At 32.2% G+C, this 22196-nt stretch overlaps 1 protein-coding gene across 2 annotated transcripts in view; it reads right to left on the bottom strand.

Moving 5' to 3' along the window:
- Positions 1-4572: 4572 nt before the first annotated feature.
- The window catches only part of LOC129218179 (ralA-binding protein 1-like), a 105327-nt gene continuing 87703 nt past the window's right edge, over positions 4573-22196 (bottom strand). For both annotated transcript variants that reach the window (XM_054852397.1, XM_054852396.1), the window contains exons 10-15: positions 21749-22081; positions 18918-18990; positions 18593-18827; positions 10469-10535; positions 8496-8564; positions 4573-4802 (exon numbers count right to left, since the gene is read on the bottom strand). In XM_054852397.1, coding sequence (XP_054708372.1) covers positions 4689-4802; positions 8496-8564; positions 10469-10535; positions 18593-18827; positions 18918-18990; positions 21749-22081 — 891 coding nt within the window. In that variant the 3' untranslated portion in view covers positions 4573-4688. The remainder of the gene's footprint in view (positions 4803-8495; positions 8565-10468; positions 10536-18592; positions 18828-18917; positions 18991-21748; positions 22082-22196) is intronic.

Below are 22196 nucleotides of genomic sequence, written 5' to 3'. Positions count from 1 at the left end.
ACAAAATTTTTGCAATTAATTTAAGCAAGACTTTTAATGAGCTTAGTCCGCGCGCACCATGCGCAGTCGCTGTGGCAAGTTTAAGAAATCGCGATTTGACGTCAAGTAGAGTTGTATAGATCTTCTGACACATTCAAATTTAAAATATTTAATGGCCTAATTTTTTTTTTTTTTTTTTTTTTTGCTTGGTGATAACACGCGTTATTTCGTCTTTTTAATGAACATTTAAACAAAACTAGGTATTAAAGAAGACAAAGACTTCCATCAAGAGAAAGATAAATCACCAAACAATTAACATTACCCATAAAACGTAAAGTCCACGATTTAAGAAAAAAAGTCATTAAATAAAAAGTGAAAAGCTAGATTAAAAAAGCTCGCAAGCTCAGGGCCTGATTAACGCACGGTCCGGCGGGTCCGCGGACCTGGGCACCAAAAATTTAGGGGCACTAAAATAGCCTAAATTAACTTCCTTCCTTCCTTTTTTTTTTCTGTTAAAGTGAACGTTCCCTTTCAGCTTTGAAAAGAATCAAAAATCGTTTGAGAAGCTGCGTTTCTCAGGATAATTTACAGGCGTTTTTCTTATTGACCATTGAAAATTCTGTGACACCAAAATTAGATTTCGATGATGTGATCGACACATTTGCCTCTGTTAAAGCCAAAGCCTTTTTAAAGCTTTTTTTTTTTTTTGCTATTTTTGCAGTTTTAAAATGTTTTTTAATTCATTTTCACCTTAAGGTGAGGCAATTTTAACTATGATTAGTATGTTGAGTATCACGTGTTTGGTATTCAAATCCCAGGTTTTTGTAGTAATGTGTAGGTTTCTAGGGTTTTGGGTTTCTAGTATAAAACATTGACTTTGAAATTGTGCTGATTTTCTCATGGGGGGGGGGCACCAATTTTTACTCAGGACCTGGGCACCAGTTTGTCTTGATCGGGCCCTGCGCAAGCTGTAAAACATTTAAAGAAACCTTCATGAAAATGTTGAATAATCCGTCAAATAAAGAAACTGTAATGGAATTTATTACGAAGTTGTAAAATACTCGAAAACAATATAATTTAAAACATAGTATTTCATTATCCAAGAAGTTTTCTTTGCGACAGAGAGGATACACAGATTGCAATGAAATTTAAACGGCCCAATTCTCGCAAAACGAACATAGAATCTTAATGGCCAGAAAATAATTTGACGTAAAATTAGGCTAGCCATTATTGTTCCTTAAAAACACAAAACAGCGTTGTTTTCAAAAAGCTTTTCAAAGTGAAGTGGTTGCTTGGTGAGCAAAAAGCTTCCCGCCAAACAAGATAAACAATTTAAAGATCTATCCATATTTTTGAGGAGTTAAAGGTAGAAGGAGGTTCTAATGGAAGTAGGTGTGATGCATGAAAGAGGAGAAGAGGGGGGGGGGGTGATAGTTTGGCAGATACTTGGCGGGCAAATTAGATATCATAACTTTTTAAGGCTGAGGGTTTTTGAGTTTAGGATGAAGGCTATCTTTTTTTTTTGCGGAAAAGTTAAAGGTTTTCTTGGCGGGGAAATTTTTACAACAGGGTTGTTTCTGATGAGATACTAATAACACCACAGATGCATTGCGGAAAATACTAGTAATTTCTAGCTAAGCATGACTTAGATTTTTTTTATTTTTTTTCAGAAGAAATAAATAAAATATAATGATTTTAAAACAGAGAACTTATTGATTTTTGGATGAATATATTTTTTTTTTCAAATATTTTTGTAGCCTTATCAGATTTAGCCTTCGAAAATGAGCTTGAATTTTCTTTCTCTCAACTATCAGGAAAACTTGCATATCCAGAACAACGCGACATTTACCGTACTGCAGCATCTTTGTCCGAATGGTGCAGCAGTTTCACCCATTAGATGGAAAAATTAGAAAGGAATTCCCTGATATTTCCAGAAATTTCAACAATTTGTGATATTCCCTGATCATTTTAGGCAATTTTCATTTCCTGTCAATTCCAGGTTTTCCAAGTGCGTGGCAACCCTGTAATGTGATCGATCGAATAAATATATATATCTTGTTCAGAAATAATCTGTTTTTATAACGAACCACACTGAACGATTGCCAGACAAGCGTTGCAAATTTGCGAAGGATCCCTTACGATTCATCACCAATCCGAGGATGATTAAAATGATGCTTATTAGGTCACCGGTATCTTTTTTAGTTTTTATGATATTCAACTGTATTTTTTTTTTATAAGTTGGCAAATCGATTTGGCCATCCAACTTAAGAAAGTTATAAATTGCTACCTTTTGGTCAAGGACAGAGAAAAAATAATTTCTTTAAATGTTCAAATTTCAATTCACTTTTCATTTCAAATTTTAGTATAATTATTCGCTTGTGTGCTGTCAAGTGATCTGAAAATTCGGTTAAGTTCGACGGTAAAATCTGCGTGTAATGAGCCAAACATGCAAATAAAATTGATATTTTAAAAATTAATGCGAACATATTCCATTCTTATATCTTCGTCTTTTACTGTATCTATTCATCTATGTATATCTATCAATATATTTAGACATTATTTTAATCTAACCTCCAATCATTCTTCCTTCACAAAAAAAAAAAAAAAAAAAAAAAAAAAAAATCAAGAAAAAAAAAACATGCGTTTTATTTTATTTAATTAAAAAAATAGCAGAAAAAAATGCTGTCTGTTCCCTGTAGATTATAAGAAAATAATATTAGCAAAAGAAAAAATCCCTGCTTCTATTGAGTTAAAATGCTCACAAATATTGAACCTAAAAAAAAAAACAACACACACACACACGTTATGGGGGTTGGGGGTAGAAAAAGCAAGAAATGAAATCCCTATATGTAAAAGAAAAGTGAAGACATCGTTTGAAAATAAAAAAAAAAAGCAAGCGACTCCAGTGAGATCACGCGGGAGCGACATCTTGTCACAGAGAAATTTTTGGCCATGCGTAGAGCTTGTGTCTTGTTCCAAAAAAAGAAACTTTTGCATGTATTGGAACACTTCTTTTCTGAAGAGGGCGAAATAATTTTGCTATATACCTAATGTTTAGAAAAGAGGCTTTTAAACATTTCATGGGAGGAATTCAGAAAAAATAAATAAAATAAACTTGCGAAAAAAATGCGATATAAAGTTTTTTTTTCAAAAATTAATAAAAAATGCAAAAAACGCCCTTTCCCATCATGATTGAAATCAAATTTCCTACACCAGGGAAAAAACATTTCCGTGACTGAATTAGAGTGGGGTTTGAGGGATAAAAGTGCCAAAACCCACATGAAATATTAACTTCAGTTCTAACTAACTTATCAAAAACCGAGCTCAGATGAGCGCAACGTAGGTAAAAACTACCCCTTTTTTCAAATTTCATATTTCCCCTTCTTACCGTTTTCCACTGATACACACATCTTATTTGATTTTAGATCATTAATTTTTCAAAGCCAGGGGTATGGCAGCTGAACTTTCAAAATGATTTGCCTGGTTACCTGATACATTAATAATGATTGGATTTGCTACATATGGTAATATTCGATTATCCAATATTTTTCTCTGTCAGTAACACAGTTACAAAGAACCCCCCTGTTGAACGCAGCCCTAAAATTGTTATTTCTTGCATTTATGTTTTCACTTGTTCCTCAGGTTCAACATTTCAGATGTTACCATAATTTTGCCTATTCACTTTCACATATTTTGGTTTTCAGTGGGATGGTTTTAATTGAAACTGAAATATAAGTAAGAGAAAAATAGGTTTTCATTTTTTTTTCTGATAGCAAATAAAAAAGTTTACCAATATAATTATACTACTGAAATAATATGCATTTATCATAGTATAGCTGCCTGCCCCTGGAATTATGTTCTTGCAATGCACCAAAATATAAAATCAAACTTTGTGGTACTGAAAAATTTGAGTGCTCTCCTGGACACAAGAGGACTTATTGCTTACTTGTTTTTTTATTTTCTTCTATTAACAGTCAAAGATCAAACTAATTTGATACCAATTATGTATCAATATATTTTCTGAAGAATATAGAGCTCCTGCATTTTCTGTTAGAAATGAAGTCCCACTTTCACAAATCTCATTTTAAAATGTAAGAAAATTGACTAAAATAAGTCAAAACTCAGTAAATTCAGAAATTTGAATAATTTTTTATTTGCACTAGGATGAATAATTTTTAAGGGGGCTCATGATCTTCATTGAAGATTCACAAGTTGACTACAATCAGCACAACTGGGATTAGAGCACATTGCTGGTCATCACTTAGGTGCTTTTGTTTCAAGAAATATATTATACTTTTATAGTAAAAGAAATGAGGGCAAAAGCAATTGGGGGAGTGGTCGTCAAAAACTAATATGTTTTCACCCCAACACTGATTTATCTAAATAAAAACTAGAGACCTTTGTGATTCATTTAGTATAAACACACTGTGCATATTAGCTAGCTAAAAACACAAGCAGTAATCTAATAAACCATATTATACATAGAAATACATACACCTAAAAACATTTTCTTGAGGAGTACAAAAAACAATAAAAAGTAAATTTAAATGAATTGTACGGAAAACTCAGACAACTTTTAAAATATTAAATTTATTTAGTCAAAATACAAGTCAACATATCTACATATGTATATACAATTTACCAACCGTATAACCTTGTCATAAATGTCATAAAATTTTCAAAAATTCTAATGTTATATTTTAAATATATTAGGCTCTCAGAGGTTTTGCTTCATTTTGTTGAATCATTTTCATCTGTACCTTAATATTTAAGCATACTTCTCGTTCATATTGTATAACTTTACTAAGATCCATATTCTTTATCTGTAAAATATCAATTAATGAGTAAGAGTTCAACAACAAAAAACAGCATTCATTAAGATGGTACAATTTTAATGTCTTTCCAGTGAAGAAGTTACAAAAAAAAAAAAAAAATACAAATTTCCTAGCAACTAATAACATACAGCCTTTTTTTAATGCCTCAACAGCAGGGCAGTGTTCAAGGGGAGGATTTCAGGGGTTAAGCCCCACCCATTGGGAAAAAAAATGAAGAAAATTGCACATTTGACTTAAAATTAACTTGAATGTTGAAATCAGCATGGAGCATTTTCCCCCCAAACATTCCCTTTGAAGTTTGGAACTGCCTTTTCTTTATCGACAAAAATCCTATTTTGGAAAAACAGTGATAGAGGCGCCGTTGAATAGGCTGTCCATACAAAGCATTCATTGTGTTTAATATTGCTTCTCAAAAGGAGATTATGATGACTTGAGGGTTTTACAAAAAGATATGAATATTGCCACTATGAAGAAGCAGAGAAATTGTGTTTCGTAATGTCATTTGCATCTGCAACAAACCCCTTCCTATTTAGTTTGCTAAGAATTATCTTACAATATAAAATGTGAAAACATATGTCATACAAAAAAAAAAAAAAAAAAAAAAAAAAAAAAAAAAAAAAAAACAACAACACAGTACAGTTTCTTGCAAATGCTTTATCTTTTTTTCAGTAAGTTATGGTATTTTCAGTAAGTTATGGTATTTTCAATAACTTAATGAAAATACCATGCTTGCCTTCAATCTTCGAGTTGAACCGAACCATTGCTTCGATCACTCGTCTGATCAGTGCTAATTCTATATTAACTATTGTTCGTTTTTCAGGAGAAGGTACTTCACCACACCCCCTTGAATGCAGAGTTTCATTTTATGCAAGGGTGATCGGTACGCAATCCATGCGCTTCTAAAGGAGACAAACAGACAGCCTTAACTTGGGCACACATTTAAATGTGCAAAAAAGTCTTAGTGTCCTTTACATCACTTGCTTTACTTGTTTGTTGGCATTTTAGTTATTCTTACATTTTAAAAACTGCTGCTTTTACAACAAAATGCTATGATCCGAGTATACCTTCTGCCAAAAACAGCAAAATAGAATCATCAGATACCATGTGACGAGAGAGGAGTCAAGTGCCTTCTTGTGAAAAATGGACAACACCAGTTTGTTTGGCACTCTTGGCTTCCTTAAGAGGTTTTCCACTTCCAGCTCCGTCACTTCCTAAGCCGGGCTGATGAGTGCTAATAAGCATGAAACTGCAGTCCTTGGCTGGAATGATAGAGTTGGCGGTGTATTTCATGTAAATGCTTTATCATTTGTAGTTAGGCTGCAATGGTGTCGGTCTGGCGCTCCAAAATTCATCATATTGTTTCTTAAATTAGTTCTATACTTTAGTGTATGTTCTACACAGCAGTTGTAAGTTCAATCAAAACAAAAATCTAATATTTGGCGTATTTATGGTTTGTTTCTTGAAATCATAATTTAAAATTATTTAAGTAAATAGATAAATATTTGAACTCTATATTCTGGGAATTTGAAACTCCATCCCCCCTCGCACTACACTCCTCATTGTGAACGCTATACAGAAATGAATTATTTGACACGCTGTAGTGTTTTCCTGACAATGCAAGTTTGAATAAAAAAAATATTGAACTCAATACCCCTCCCTTTATGAAATCCGGAACATGGGTCTGCTCAACAGTAATTCAACGGCTAAGTCAAACTAGAAATATTTTTCAACACTTCAAAATAGAGAGCTTTACAGAAAAAAAAAAAGAATCTTATTTCATTTATAAAGCTCCAAGAAACATCAGCTTTAAAGAAAGCAAAAGTATTTTGGCAGTGATTTGGATAAACAAAAATATTTTTAAACTATTCAAAAAAAGTCATACAAAGTAATAGAATTTCAAAAATTTGTACAATGTGAACCAAGTTAACTTGAAGCTGAAAGTGTTCAGTACGGAATAAGAATAATATTAAAAAATGCGACTCATAACAAATAACATGATTTCAATGATAAATCGATATTCTACTCCTGTTTCATGTCCAAAATTATCTTCAGTATACTTGCGGCTCCAAGTCTTACTTTTCAATTTTTCTTAAGTGTTCCAAACAAGTCAAATGTGAGATAAAATGTCAAGCATTAAATTTATCTTTCTTATTCACCTCTTTTGCTTTATTAAATCTTCATTTAGTAAAGCACTTTGATAAACATCAAAATTATTTAAATCATATCCTTCAATTAAAATGGGCTCACATATACTAATGTATGCGTAAAATAAAACGACAAGAGCTGCAACTATCAAAAGTGCTGCCACATTTTAAAATTTTCCATATAACTTCAAAAATAAATAAGAACAAGGTCTGTAACACAATTTCAAACAACAATACTTACAGATATATCTGAACTTAGAATTATGAATTAATCCATTTTTCATTATGAACTGATGATGAAAATGAAAATGTAAGCAAAAATAAATAAATAGAAAAAAAAAGTTTATGTACAAATTTTGATCATTATGAAATAATTTATAAGTAAACAAGTTCTTTCAAAGTCAAAGGTTGCAAAACTTGAATAAATATTCATCAAGCTACTGCTCTTTAATCTCATGACTTTTTCTTTAGATTCACTCTCCAGCTTATTATGTTAAAAATGTATCTTAGTTTCAAACAATTTTCATCAATTCATTTTTTAAATCATGCTACTAATTTACAATCCCCAAGATAAGCAGATCCCATTTTTTCCCTGCTTGAGGCAAAAAAAAAAAAAAAAAGTAAAAGAATGACTAACTGTTAAAAGAAAACTGTTAAAACATAGCAATAACGGAGGAACATGACATATATTCAGTAAGTTACTGCCCCATAGCCAGGGCTAAGGCAGAAATACATGAAATACACCGCCAGCTCAGTCAATTCCTGCCGAGGACTGCAGTTTCATGCTTATTAGCACTCATCAGCCAGGCATAGGAATGACTGAGCTGGAGATGAAAAACCTCTTAAGGAAGTCAAGAGTGCCAAACAAACTGGTAGCTAATACAGAATTAGCACTGACCAGACGAGTGACCAAAACAATGGTTCGGTTCAACTCAAATATTGGAGGCAAGGCAGGTATATTCAGTAATTTAATTTAGCCTGCCTTAGCCCAGCCCATAGCCAGGGCTAAGGCAGAAATACTGAAATGCACCGCCAGATCAGTCAATTCCAGCTGAGGACTGCAGTTTCGTGCTTATTAGCACTCATCAGCCCGGCATAGGAGTGACTGAGCTGGAGGAGGAAAACCACTAAAGGAAGCCAAGAGTGCCAAACAAACTGGTAGCTAATACAGAATTAGCACTGACCAGATGCACGACCGAAATAATGGCTTGGTTCAACTCGAATATTGGAGGCAAGGCATACTTTTACATGACATATACTTTTTTTCATATGTCTTTTTTCATACATGACATATACTTTTTTTCATTAGATATCAGAATGATACATCTGTATCACTAATTAGGCATAGATTGTGACTGTGCTATTCGTTATTTAAAAAGTTTAGTCATTTAATAATGTGAATTTGAAGACACTATAGTGCATCTTCAAATTATAAATGTCAGAATTCCGATTGACATTTCTACATTTTAAAGTCCACGACTCCCTAAAGCCCTTTAACAAACTTGTACATAAAACTTCTTTAAAAAATTAAACATACCTCCAGCAATTTGTTTTCTTTTATTAAGTATTCAAGAACATTACATAAATCTTCTTCATCTTCACCATCCTGATCAAGATAAGGACCAATGTGCACTTATAAACAATTTATCAAAATATTATAAAATAAATTTTTCTGTTTGTGTGTGGGTATGAATGTACAAATATTTATTTAAAATATTTATAATTGCCAACAGAAATTTGGTATCAATAACACTAAATTTTAGTTAAACCTTCAATCTGTTATTACTTGTGGAAATCTTGATTATAAGGCAGAAATAAGTATACACTTTAGGATGCTTAGCAGTATAGGTAGAACACAAGGTTCCATTGCATGGGCTCGGGTTTGAATCCTGGCCACTGCATGAATGTTATCAATTAGAATAGTACAAGTTTCTATTATGTGTAGTGGGTAGGGTCTCAGTTTTAATTGTAGTACAGAAACTGAACATTGTGGACCATCAATTGTGAAATTAGTGTACCAAGGTAAGTATCTCAAACAACCATTTTAATACACCATTTGTTTCAAAAACGCCACTATCCTAATTTTAAGTAGCTTGAAAATTTTTAAAAACCACCAACATTAAACTCACAGGTGTTACTACCATTGCTTTAGACTTCTTGAAGAACAGTGGCCTCTTGAAATACATAGGAAGAGTTGAAAATAGGTTTAAAACAGCTGCTAATTCCACTAAGTTCTACTACAACTTTTAGATCTGATACAGGAGGTTTAATCTAAAGCTTTATAAGATTCATTTGGCCTGAACCAAACCTTCAAATCCAAACACCTGAACCCTAAAACTTCCAAACTACTTACTAAAACCTGGAAATGAATTGTCTCACAAATTTAAAATATATATATAAACAATAATAAATTCTGTTTATAAACATCCTTCCAAAATAATATCAGATTCGAATTGAACAATTTGTAAAGTCAAGTTTCATAAAAAGCTGTTAAGTGAAATGAGAGAAATAATTTAAAACTGATGTATTCACGTTTTCAATGAGCAAAAATTTTTTGAATTTAATCATTGTCATCATTGTAATTTATTATTTTTTTTCTATGAAAAATCTGATATGATACACAATTTTTCAATCACTAAAAAGACTGAAAAAAAGTTTTAATTGCAAAATTATTTTTCAAAATAAAAACTTCAAACATGCAGCAATAATGATGTAAACTACTCATCACTATTATTAACTCCTCAATGCATATGTACGGCAATAAAAATAGAATTGCTTATTTTCTCACACTATTTTAGGTTATGCATTCCAAAATGATACTCAATGCTATGAGGATACCACTCAAAGAGAGTAAAGGTCTACTTGTTAGTATTTCTTTGAGATAAAAGGCTGGCTTAGATTATTATTTAGGTGCTTTTTTCAAAGGAAGCACATACATTCTGCAGCAATAAACACTCATATAGTTTTAATAACTTTTCTGCAGCAGATCAAATACTTATATTAATCCAGTATGATAAACATCAAAGGCAAAGAAATTAGCCCTAACATGGGTCAATAGTAATACATCTCTATATGTTAAGATATTAAGACCTATATCTTAGATATAGCTATAAATTATAAAGCTAGAAAATTGTAAGAAGCAACCAAAAAACAGTATGAATCTTCAAATTATAAAATCAATGTCCTTTGCACTCACTTTGAACTAGACTCAGTGGAAAGGTAAGGGACAGTATGCAGAAATGAGTTTTTGAGATATATGAAGAAACTTATTTCTGATTCCATACCAATGAAAAGGAAATGGAGGAATTTCATTTTGTTTCTTGCTTTATTTTCAACGAAAAGCAAATGAGCAAGCTTGTACAATAAAGCTAATGATAACAGATGACAAAAATACAAAACAAAATGATGAATTTGAAATTATTACAATTCACCTTTTCACCAGAGTATAAATTATTGTCACAAATAAATTTCAAGCAATATAATGAGCAAGGAAAAAATATGTAAGGATACAGATGAGCTAGTATCATCACTATCAGAAGAGCTGTTTTCTGTTGAATCAAATGAATATCTCTTGTATCTGAAAGATGAAAACTTGTAATCTTTAGCCTATTTAATATCACATCCCAGATCTGCTTCTAGCTAAAAACTCAAAATTAGCATAATAGCAAACATTACATTTAAAAAAAACAACGAAGAAATTTCTATTAATTTTACATTACATAACATGCAATACAAAACTTAAATCCAACCAACGTTAAACATATACATATCTAATGTACAGTAGATAATATAGGCACACATGAGTATTCCTATGCAAATATAATGTGATTATAAAAAGAAAGGAAGCATCTATCAATCGTTATGTTAGTTAGAAGGCTGTTATGAACTTTCATATTAATAGCCAGAGTATTCTTATTAATTACACAGCAGTTTTATCAGTAGACAGCAGATGTAGTAAAAAGAGGAAATCAGCAGAAAAGCAAAAACTTTTGCCTGTGAAAATGGTGTGATTCTCAGATAGAATTGTCTTCTGCTACTGAAAACGTTAATAGGCAGGGTTGTTTGGTTTAAACCACAGTTTTTTAAAAAACCACCAAGTGGTTTTTAAAAAAAAAAGTTTTGTTTTATTTATGAGTATGATTTTTTTGAAAAACTAAAACGTCTCCCCCCCAAATGTTTCCAGAAGTTTTACATATGAATAGAAGATGTAAAGTCTACTTTATTCAACGTAACCAGCAGAGCTTTAGAGATAAATTAGATTAATAAATTTGAAAATTTTTTTTTTTTAATGTAGAGCAAAGTTGCTAAACAGTTTTTCTTTTCTGTCTTTTATTTTTTAAATCAATGCAACTTTTCTTATTGAGTGCATAAATATAAAGCAGACCAACTATGTTTTCCAAAATTGGATAGTGAAAAAAGCCAAACAGTCTGTTGTCTTTATTTATTCATTTTCTTTCATTTCAAATCAGCCCCAAAAGCATATTTTAGGGCTCGACCGATGGCATTTTTTGGCTCATGGGCCGATGCCGATTGTTCAAAGATGGCCGATTGTTTTCTCCAAATAGCCGATGACAAAAAAAAAAAAAAAAAAATCTAACGGAAATAAATTACTAAGATTGCTAGGGATTTAAAAGATCATTTATTCATTTCACTTTACTTCCTTTCTACAAATAGGGAATTGTAATCACAAAAAAAAAATCAGATTTTGACCTAAATTTCTATTTTACGACCACCCAACTTAAACTTCACAAGTTTTTTCGGCACATCTGTACATGCATATGTACCTAAGAACACATAGATGACCGAAATATCCATTTTGAACAACTCCTCAGTTAATTATCGCAAGTTCTCTTGTGATGTCTTCATGCGCGTACACTTGCGTCACTCAAAAACGTTATAAAATAGTAAGTTGAAATCTCATACGTACGTAGTATTATCTAAAAGTTCGAGGACAATCTGTATAAAACCTTACCCTGAATAGTTACCAAATAATTACCGAAGCACATCTATCTGCAAAATAGTCACCTTGAACGACTGTGCACTTCTGCCAACGTTCGTATAGCTTTTAGAAGCACTCCTGTCAGCCATTTTTCGCAACCTCCTGAAAGGGCTCTTGCGCTGCTGCTTTTAACTTCATCGTGGGGAAGCAGGCGACTTTCATGTTGAGGATGCACGGTTCGATTGGTCAAATTCTCTGATATGACAAACAAATAGCATAACGTTTCGTCGGACTTAGCTCGTGTGACTTTTACATGTTCTCAGCAAAAAAAAAAAAAAAAACATTTTGCATGGACACCGCTTTCTTTCGTCAGGAAAAGATAAAGCTGCATCACAGAAGATTGCGAAAAATGGCTTCCAGGAGTGTTACCAAAAGTTATATGACCATTGGCTGAAGTAAATAGTCACTCAAGGTGACCCTTTGAAGGTGGATGTGCTTCGATAATGTGAACTATTCTGGGTAAGGGTTTATACAGCTTTTCCCCAAACTTTTGGATCGTACTACGTACAATCTGTATAAGGTGTAGTTATGCTTCTCCTTTTTTGATTTGCTGTTTTGATTGCTGTATGATGAAAGTGAAAGAACAAATTCGAAAAAAAAAGAAAAAAAAAGAAAGGAAAACATGGAAGAAAAACAAAGACACTGTTAAATAACCAATTGATTAATTTTTTTTAAATTGAGCACATAACTAAGATTTTAGTTATAATATAATAATATATGGATTTAGATACACTATGCATAGTTAAAAAATTTTAAATTACGTTGTTTAATTATTAAAAAAAGAATAAATAAAAAAGAAAATTAATTTGAATTCTGAAACTTTGAATCCAAATTATGTTTTTCGCAATCATGAACTGAGACAGGACCCTACTCATTGGAGTTATTGTTTCTAGAAATGGCTCCTGTCCCTCCCAAGCCTGCCTCTCCTCCCTGGCGGTTATGTGTGCATAGTTGTGTGCGTAGACCTGTGTGTATGCACGTAGGCGTGTGTGTGAAGTCGTGTATGTGTGTGTGTGTGTGTGAACATGCGTGTGTGTAGGACATGGACGCCTCCGACCAGGAGATCGGATCGCTCAAAACCGGAGCAGCCGCGCCGCGCCGCCAGCAGAGGACGGTGGGCGGTGGTGCTGCAAAGGCTTCTGGTCCAAGTTGAAAAAGGCACGGACACCAAAAATGGTCAAATGAGAACAATAAGCAATTGTGATTGCTCAAAATATGAAACCGTCAACAAATTACGCAATTAAAGTGGAAAGATTGCAAGTAGACATTTTTTTAGTAATCAAATTAAACAAAAAGAGTAACAGATAAATTACACTTTTAAATTATAATAGGAATATTTTTATACTTATTTAAAATTTATGAATGGGTCATTCCATGTCAAGTGATCCAAAGTTTTTTCCCTCACCTTTTTGTATTTCTTTGAAATTTGGCTCATCGATTGTACCTTTTGAGGTAATCAAAAGTCCAAATTTTTAGATTTTTATCTCTGTTATTTTTTTATTTATGACACTTTGATTTTTCGAAAAACCCGCTTTTTTTCATGGATGCTTGAACATAAAATGGAAGATAACTCAGCACCAAATATAGTTGGTAAAAAGCATTTTAAAGTACATTAGTTGCTGTTTAATGGGATATGCAACATGACTAATTTCAAAAAAATTTTAATTAAAAAAAATGAAATTTAAATTTTAAATTTATATTTTTCAGAAAAGGTTAATTGAATTTTTTAAAAAAAATTCTCAAAAATTTGTGTGTATTTTATCTTTATTTGTGCAAATTTTCAAGTTGGGATCTCAATAAGATCATATTTTTATGAATTTTTAAATAAAATTTGACTTATGAAATAATGACATTTTTCAGATTCTAACTAGTTAAATATGGGGTTCTTTTACTGGGGATGGTCTAGTAAGTAGTAATTGATCATGACTATGCTTGAAATGAACTGACATGACTTTGAAGATTAGTACCCCCCCCTCCGACACACAACCACTTTTTATCTTTTTTTTTTTAAACTGTATTTAAAAAAAAGCCGGCACGTAAGAGTTATAACCATAATAAACTGGGACGCACGCTGCTAAACATCAGTAGTGACTAAAGCTTATAAATGGGGGGGGGGGGGGGGTCATAAAAAATAAAAGTCAGAAAAACTAAACTCATTTGCAGCTTTTTTTCTTTCGGAAAGTGAGACGGTAGGGGGAGGGGGGCAATCTGGAATGAAACATAACAACATGGAAGGTTATGCTCAAATTAGCAAAATTTGTTTGATATATAACTGCTTTTAATATATGTATAAATAGATCTCGCTGCATTGCTCTCGTTTACAAGTGAAATTAAAAGAAAACTAGCATTAAAGAAAAGAAAAAACAGCTGCACTCCAAATGTTGTTGAAAGAGTTTTATGTGGACAGACATATGACCTGATACTTAGATTTATTTTTAGTTTGGTGTAAAAAGAATGAAACAACACAAGGGGAAACACTCCTATTTTGCTGTGATCTTGGGGAAAACTATTTCTTTCCTCCATCCAAATTTGAAAGTTAAGTTGGTGCAGAGGTAAGGGACGAAATGAATCATAACTTTCCTTATCAGATAGTGAAATAATCAAGTACACTTTGTGAAGTTCAGACTGAAAAAGAAACACTTGGTCTGAAAAAAAAAGCATCAGGTGAAGCGTGATATTAGTATAGTGTTAATCGTATGTGTGAGTGAATGTGAGGGGGGGGGGGGGTAATGTACTTTGTCTTGCTTTAAAGAAGAACATTTACCAACTTTTATTATGTTTTCTATTCATTTTGTTTTATTCTATTTATTTATTTATTTTTTACATTTTAAAAAATAGTTTTGGAAAAAAATAATAAAAGTGGTGGCCCGGGGGAAGGGGTCTTTTTCTTACTTTAAAGAAGAATATTTACCAATTTTTAATAAGTTTACTATTCATTTTGGTTTTTTATTCATTTATTTATTTTTTACATTTTGAAAATAGTTTTGAAAAAAAAAAATAAATAAAATAAATAAAAGTAGTGGTGCGGGGGGGGGGGGGGGGGGTGCTTGCCAATTTACAAATTCACGTCAGCTCATTTCAAGCATAGTTATGATCAATTACTACTTACTAGACCATCCCCAGTGAGAGAACCCCATATTTAACTAGTTGGAATCTGAAAAATGTCATTATTTCATAAGTCAAATTTTATTTAAAAATTCATAAAAATATGATCCCATTGAGATCCCAACTTGAAACTTTGCACAAATGAAAATAAAATACACACAAATTTTTGAGAATTTTTTAAAAAAAAATTCATTATACCTTTTTTGAGAAATTTAAATTTAAAATTTAAATTTCATTTTTTAAAAATTAATTTTTCTTTTAAATTAGTCATGTTGCATATCCCATTAAACAGCAACTAATGTACTTTAAAATGCTTTTTACCAAATCTTTCTATCTATATTTGATGCTGAGTTATCGTCCATTTTATGTTCAAGCATCCATGAAAAAAAGCGGGTTTTTCGAAAAATCAAAGTGTCATAAATAAAAAAAAAAAAAATATAAAAAACTAAAAATTTGGACTTTTGATTACCTCAAAGGGTACAATCGATGAGCCAAATTTCAAAGAAATACAAAAGGGTGAGGGAAAAAATTTCCCAAATTTTGGATCACTTGACATGGAATGACCCGAATAGAAAAGTTTGCATTTTTTTATAAAAGCTAGTAACTTTTTTTGCTGAGAAAAGAAATTATGTTCCGAATTATGTCACCATTCAAAACGTCTTTAATCAATTTCTCACATTAATGCTCCAAATTCATCCTAAACAATAGATAAAGTTTGAAAAAAAAAATCTAATTTAATGAATGGTGTTAGTTTTAAAACGACTCGGAAGTACAACTAGAAATTATTTTCATAAATAGAGGGAGGGGGGAAGGGGGGCACGCAAGTGTTCTTGGAAATACAAAAAATAATCGTAAAAAATTGAGTTTAAAATAATCATAAACATTGAGCAGAGAAACCCTTTTAAAACTTGCACCCGAGTTTGTTTTGACGTGCGGTGGCGGATTTAAAATATAGCAAATGTTGCAATTGTGCAACAGGCCCCATTACCTTAGGGGCACCGTAGGAGTTACAAAAATGCTTATGGTAAATGTTTTACAACTTCCGTGAAAGAGAAATAGGACCCCAAAATGTATTTCGACGGTCTTCAAACTTGTTCCACCGCCAAACCGATACAGAAAAGACTGCATTACTGTGATTCATATTACAAATATCGAAAAATTAAAAATTACCGTCGGTTCAACGGGAATGTAACAAAATGACACAGAAGCCGGTTTCGACATCTCATATTTGTTTCCAAGTTGGTCTCCAATTCAACAATATATCACCAAATGATCGTCAGTCTGAGACGCTATATTAGTATTGCATTGAAATAAGTAATTAATAGCCACAACAAAAATTAGTAAATAGGCTTTTTAGAACACCCGATCGAAAACAAAACGGGAAGTGCACAACTGGAACGTACGCACCCCCCCCCCCCCCCACACATGCGAAATTTTAACCTTCTACCGCTTACCATTTTTGAGTTGACTTATGAGATACATACGTACATCCAGCCGCAAAAAACAACGCAATAATTAACTTGTTTGGTACCTCAATGCAGTATTAAAAACTCTTTCAGGTGTGATTAAAGTAGAAATTCATACTGAAATTTAAGTAAACAATTTTATATGAAAACAATAACTCTTTTTATTTTGTATTAAAAGTAAAACAGCAAAGTTCATTTTTTTCGAAAACATCGGCCAATCCATCGGCTTTTGGATGTTTTTAAGGTCGATGGGCCGATATTTCCTGCAAGTTAGCATCGGCGGCCGATGCCGATGGCTAAATTGTTGAACCATCGGCGCCGATGCATCGGTCGAGTCCTAGCATATTTCAGCCAAAATTTCATTTTACTACCTAATTTGCTTAAGACTTATACACATAAATCATGAAACATTTAAGCAATCTGTAGTTTATGTTAATCTAACCTCCGTAGAATATTTAAATTACGAGACAGAAAAACTTCACACTTTTGGCATCCACAATAAACAATGCCGTCAGAGCAAAAAAAAAAAAAAAAAGTGTAAATTTTGAAAACAGAAAATATTTTTGTAACTCTGTGCTATTATAAAAGAATATAATGCCAAATTTTCACTGTTTTAAAGTATGTTTTTGATTCCAATATAAGAAAAGAATGATGTATGAATGGTAGAAAAATAAATAAATATTGATTTTGAATAGTACAATACCTTTATTACTGAGATGTGATAAAAGAATAGTTTCATTATTCGGATCCAAATTGCAAAAAATAAAAAAAATCATTAGGATTGGAATGAAACTTCAGAACTCGTCTTCTCATTTGAGGCTCTTAATTATAGTAATTAAAAAAAAGAAAACAAAATTGTATTCCTAAATGGGAGGAATGAATGTCTACAACAAAAAACAATGATTTTCTAAAAGTCTATTTGTATAAGTTTTCTCAATGATACATTACATAAATTATTACATGATTAGTAACTTTTTTAAATCTTAAAATATGTGTTGGTCTTTTGATTTTTTAAATTGTGTTATGCACACCAGACTTGTGATTCATTTGTAGATACTTCAAGATACTTTCTATGCTTAGAATAATTGATTTTAATTTCACTTTTATTCATATATTTATCGTAAAAAGCTATAATCATGAGGAAAATGATTTGCAAGATTTTATTCTTGAATATTTATAATTATGTCCTAACTCTCACAGTAAATTATTTCTTTGATTATTCATTCGTACCAAGGTCTATTTATTAAATTTATGGCACTTTTTTAGTAGTAAAAGATTTTCAAACAACATTTCCCCAATAGAAAGCTCTACTTATGATGAAATGAAATTACAAGATTTTACCTTTAATTATTTAATTAATCATCAAGTAATTAGGTACAAATGTGAGTATTAAATATATAATCACGAACAATTAATTCATTAAATATTCACCACTTTCCAAAAATAAAATCCTTCCTTTTAACAAATAGTGCTTAAACCAACTTAAAAGAACTTAACCCCCCCTGAAAAAAAAAACGTTTATTTTTCACCCCCTCCCCCAGACTTTTTACCAACCAAGTTAATAGGAGATGAGCATGAATCAGGAGAAATAATAAAAGATGGGAGAGGGATAGGGGGAGAGAGAGAGAGAGAAAGCAAGACAAATGAAACAAGTATTTTGGTGAATACGATTTGTCCCAAACTACGATGTCAAAGGAGAATATCTGCAGAATTGAGATTTCATGTAGGCATAGCCCAAATTTTGAATTGCTTTTCGGCTAAGGGCAGCACAAGAAGTCTGGCACATTATGGAAATTTGTGGCGGAGTAACCAAGACATAACTGAGAGAAGATACCTTGAATAAGTGATTTATAAACAAAAGATAAAATTTCCATATTCATCACGTAGATCATAGATGGACATTCATCAATTTCTTCATCTATAAGTGAGAGATTTCGGTACTTTAATGGGATAAAATCTAGAAATAAGACTGTTCATCTTTTTAGTAGCATGAAATAATTTCTCATGTCAAGACTAAAAAACATAATATTCGCATAAATGTCACGTTAAAAAGACAAAATTTACTTGTACAACTGCTGGTACTCAGCTATTTCAGAACGCAATCTTTCAATCTCCAATTTTTCAGAATTAATCTTACGCCTCAATTCATCACCCAAGAGAATCAACTCATCATGCTGTACATGAAGCATTTTTTCCTCATGCAGCAAAGAGTGCACAAGGTTTCTTTCTTCAAGCTCTTGTAAATTCTCTATTGGCAATACTGGTGATTCTGGTGGAACAGCATTAAGGTATTTTTCAACTTAAAATAAAAAAAAAGAAGAAATTACACAAATGATAAGCATCATTGATTCATTATTGAACTAAAGTTAAAAGCACTAATCGTCATTACTTATAATAGGATCTGCTGGCCTCTCAAAATCTGTTTTTTCATCTTGTTCAACAGCAGGAGATATGCTTCTTTCCTTAAAAAGGAAAAAAAACTTATAAATGTCTAACATATGTAAAGGCAACTATGAGCAAGTAAAAGGGCAGTTCAATAAGTACCGACATCAGAAATGAAGACACCATTTTTTTTATTTATTTTTTTATTTTTCAACATAGTTCCCTTTTAGAATGATGCACTTCTCCCAATGTTCCTTCCATTTTTTTTAAACCCTCCAAAAAATAGGATTTGTTCAACCCTCCAAAATACGATTCTGTCTCCGCAATAACTTCCTTATTTGAGCTAAATTTTTTTCCCCGCGAGCCATTTCTTCATGTTCGGGAACAAGAAAAAGTCACAGGGAGCCAGATCGGGTGAACATGGGGAGTATGACAACAATTCGTAGGGTAATTCATGCAGTTTGGCTGCGACAACTCTGGATGAATGTGCTGGTGCGTTATCGCGGGAAAGCAATCTTCTTTTTCGCTAAATGCGGCCGTGTCTCCTTCAATTTTTTGTCGAAGCGGTCTGATAACTCACTGTCCAGTGATCGTTCTTCCTTTTTCTAAAAAATCCATGAAGATAATTTCGCATCCCAAAAAATTGTCGCCATGACCTTTCCGGCCGATGGAACAGTTCTCCTTCTTTGAAGCAGATTCACCGGGAGAAATTCATGGTTTTGATTGTTGCTTAGTTTCTGGAGTGTAATGATGAATCCAGGTTTCGTCAACAGTGAAACCTCGACGCAAAAACTCCTTCGGATTTTGCTTAAATTGCTCCAAGCACTGTTTTGAAGTTAACAGCCGGATCTGCTTGTTGTTCACAGTGAGCAATCGGGGCACTCATCGGGCCGACAATTTTTTCATTGCCAACATGTCATGTAAAATATTAATTGCCATTCCGGTCAACACACCTATGGCCTTTGCTACTTCAAGTACTTTTGTTCATCGATCAGTGAGAATCATGTCGTGGATTTTTTGTATCATTTTATCGGTAACCACTTCTGCCCGGCGTCCTGGTCGCTCCTCATCAAAAAAAACGGATGTTCCCCCACGTTTAAATTCGTTGAACCAATATCTAAATGTGGTCACAGATGGTGAAGTGTCTCCATAAACAGCGTCCAACTTTGCTTTTATCTTCTCACATTTTTTTCCATCTAAAAACAAAAAACGAATTACGGAACAATACTGCTCTTTTTCCATCTTAGCGAAAATCACGATACATGTCTTACTCGAATGATTGCTTAATCTAAACTAACCTATCCAGCAGTCTGATTTTTGTTTTGCCACCATTTGATAGATGGCATCACAAAAGATAACACCGAATTCTCCCAGGAAGGCCATCTGTCTATTGAACCGCCCTTGTATCTTAAATTTATTAAAATAATAACTGGGTAAAAAAATTTGACTAATATTTTGGAGATATTTTATTGTATTTCAGATAAAACATTTGCCAATGAATAATTAAATAAAATCAATTGAACATTTTCATTTAGTTTGGCAGTTGAGTAAAACTACACACAAGCCTGCTTCACTATGATAGATAATTATGTCACATTACCCATACAATACATCTTTAACCTAAATTCTAAATTAGTGGAGAAGCCTGATGGGCTCTAAGACTGCGTGCTGCCAGACACAAACTTTAGCTAATTCTAACTAGAGTTTATTGAGGCTCGCATCCCCATATTTCTTCTACTGAACAGCCCTAAGTAGCTCACAGTAATGTTAATGAAAATCCCTGGCATAAAAAAATGAAATAAATATAAGAAAAAAAAGCAATATTTACTGCTAAAATTTAGAGATATTATAGTTGCAATTCTAATGCATGGTGTACAGACCCTAACAAAATTAAGATGGGAAAATGTCTCCCTATCAGACAAACAACAAGGTTTTAGGTTCCTATGATCACAAGTGAAATTATTGAAGTCAAAAAACAGGATAAACTTAGCCTATTTAAACCTCTTGAAAAATACATACAAATGTCATTATATACTTGGATTGAATAGTTATAAAGTTGACAGTCATTTCTCTAATGGTTTGCCCACTGCTTCTTTCAATAAAAGCTCTCTAGTTAGACAAACATTTACAGGAGCTACTGTAAGTCTATTTCCACTTGCTATTCCAGATGACAGTTTGTCTCTGATGTTCTTTCACATTGAACATTTCTGAGGATTTTGCTTTGAGGTTTCTTAAGTCAGAGTCAAAAAATTCTTTTTTCAAAAAAGAACTTTAAAAGAGGATTCTCTACCACTACTCAAGGGAGTCCTGGAGACAACCCCCAGACAAACTACAATTCTAAAAATATGATTGATATGAAGCATGAATCTTTTAAATTCATGAGTTTCAATTTTTAAAACAAGTTGCACAAATGGCTAGCTGCAAGTACACAAAAGAAAAAAAATAGTTTAAAACATAAACTGTACACCTATAATGTGAACTGATATTGAAATCCAAAATAAAACATCAATAAAATTTTTAAAGCATAATACTTATAATGAAAATTTTGCTTAAATGGAATAAAAATACAATGAGGATTAGTAAACGTTTTTGCACTATTACTTTTACCAGCCTACACACAGCCATAAAGGCATTTTGAAACTTTAGCTATTATTTTTCTACATCGCTTTTTAGAAACTGCTCTTGACAAAGTTAATAAGATTCATCATTTTGATTGTAAATTGGAATATTGGATTTTTAAAAAATAAATAAGTGAAATGTTTTAATAAATGTTTATTCCAGATAAAAATAACAATTTATATCTTTATAGAACATGCTTTAACTGTAAATAATAATTACCTCCTTTGAAACTGTACAGTTGATAGAATTAATCTTTGGTGGGACATCAGGCAAAGGTGAGATAGATTTTACTCTAACTTCACTAACATTTTGTTCTCTTCCATTTTTTTCGGCAGTAATGGGAAAACTTTCACTTTTAGTCAGACATGGCAAGCTTTCTGGTTCTTTGCTTTTTTCTTGGACTTCTGACAGGGGTGAAGTACCTAAGTCAGAAGATTGCTGCTGCAAAATAGCATTTATAGTGCTTTTTTCTACTTCCTCTGGTTTTGGTTTTATTTGAACTTCATCTACTGTAGGATTAGAAGAATCTTGAACCTGTCTCAAGAAGCGCAACTAGAATACAAAAGCAGATTATTATCTTAATCAAACATCAAAATATGATTAAATACATGCTTTAAATTTTTCTTCATACCAGTATATATCTATTCCCATTGAAGCAATTATCAAA

This window comes from Uloborus diversus, chromosome 3 (genome assembly GCF_026930045.1).
Source record: "Uloborus diversus isolate 005 chromosome 3, Udiv.v.3.1, whole genome shotgun sequence".
Classification (NCBI taxonomy): domain Eukaryota; kingdom Metazoa; phylum Arthropoda; class Arachnida; order Araneae; family Uloboridae; genus Uloborus; species Uloborus diversus.
Note: the sequence above shows the minus strand (reverse complement) of the source record. Positions and strands in the feature narration are given on the sequence as shown.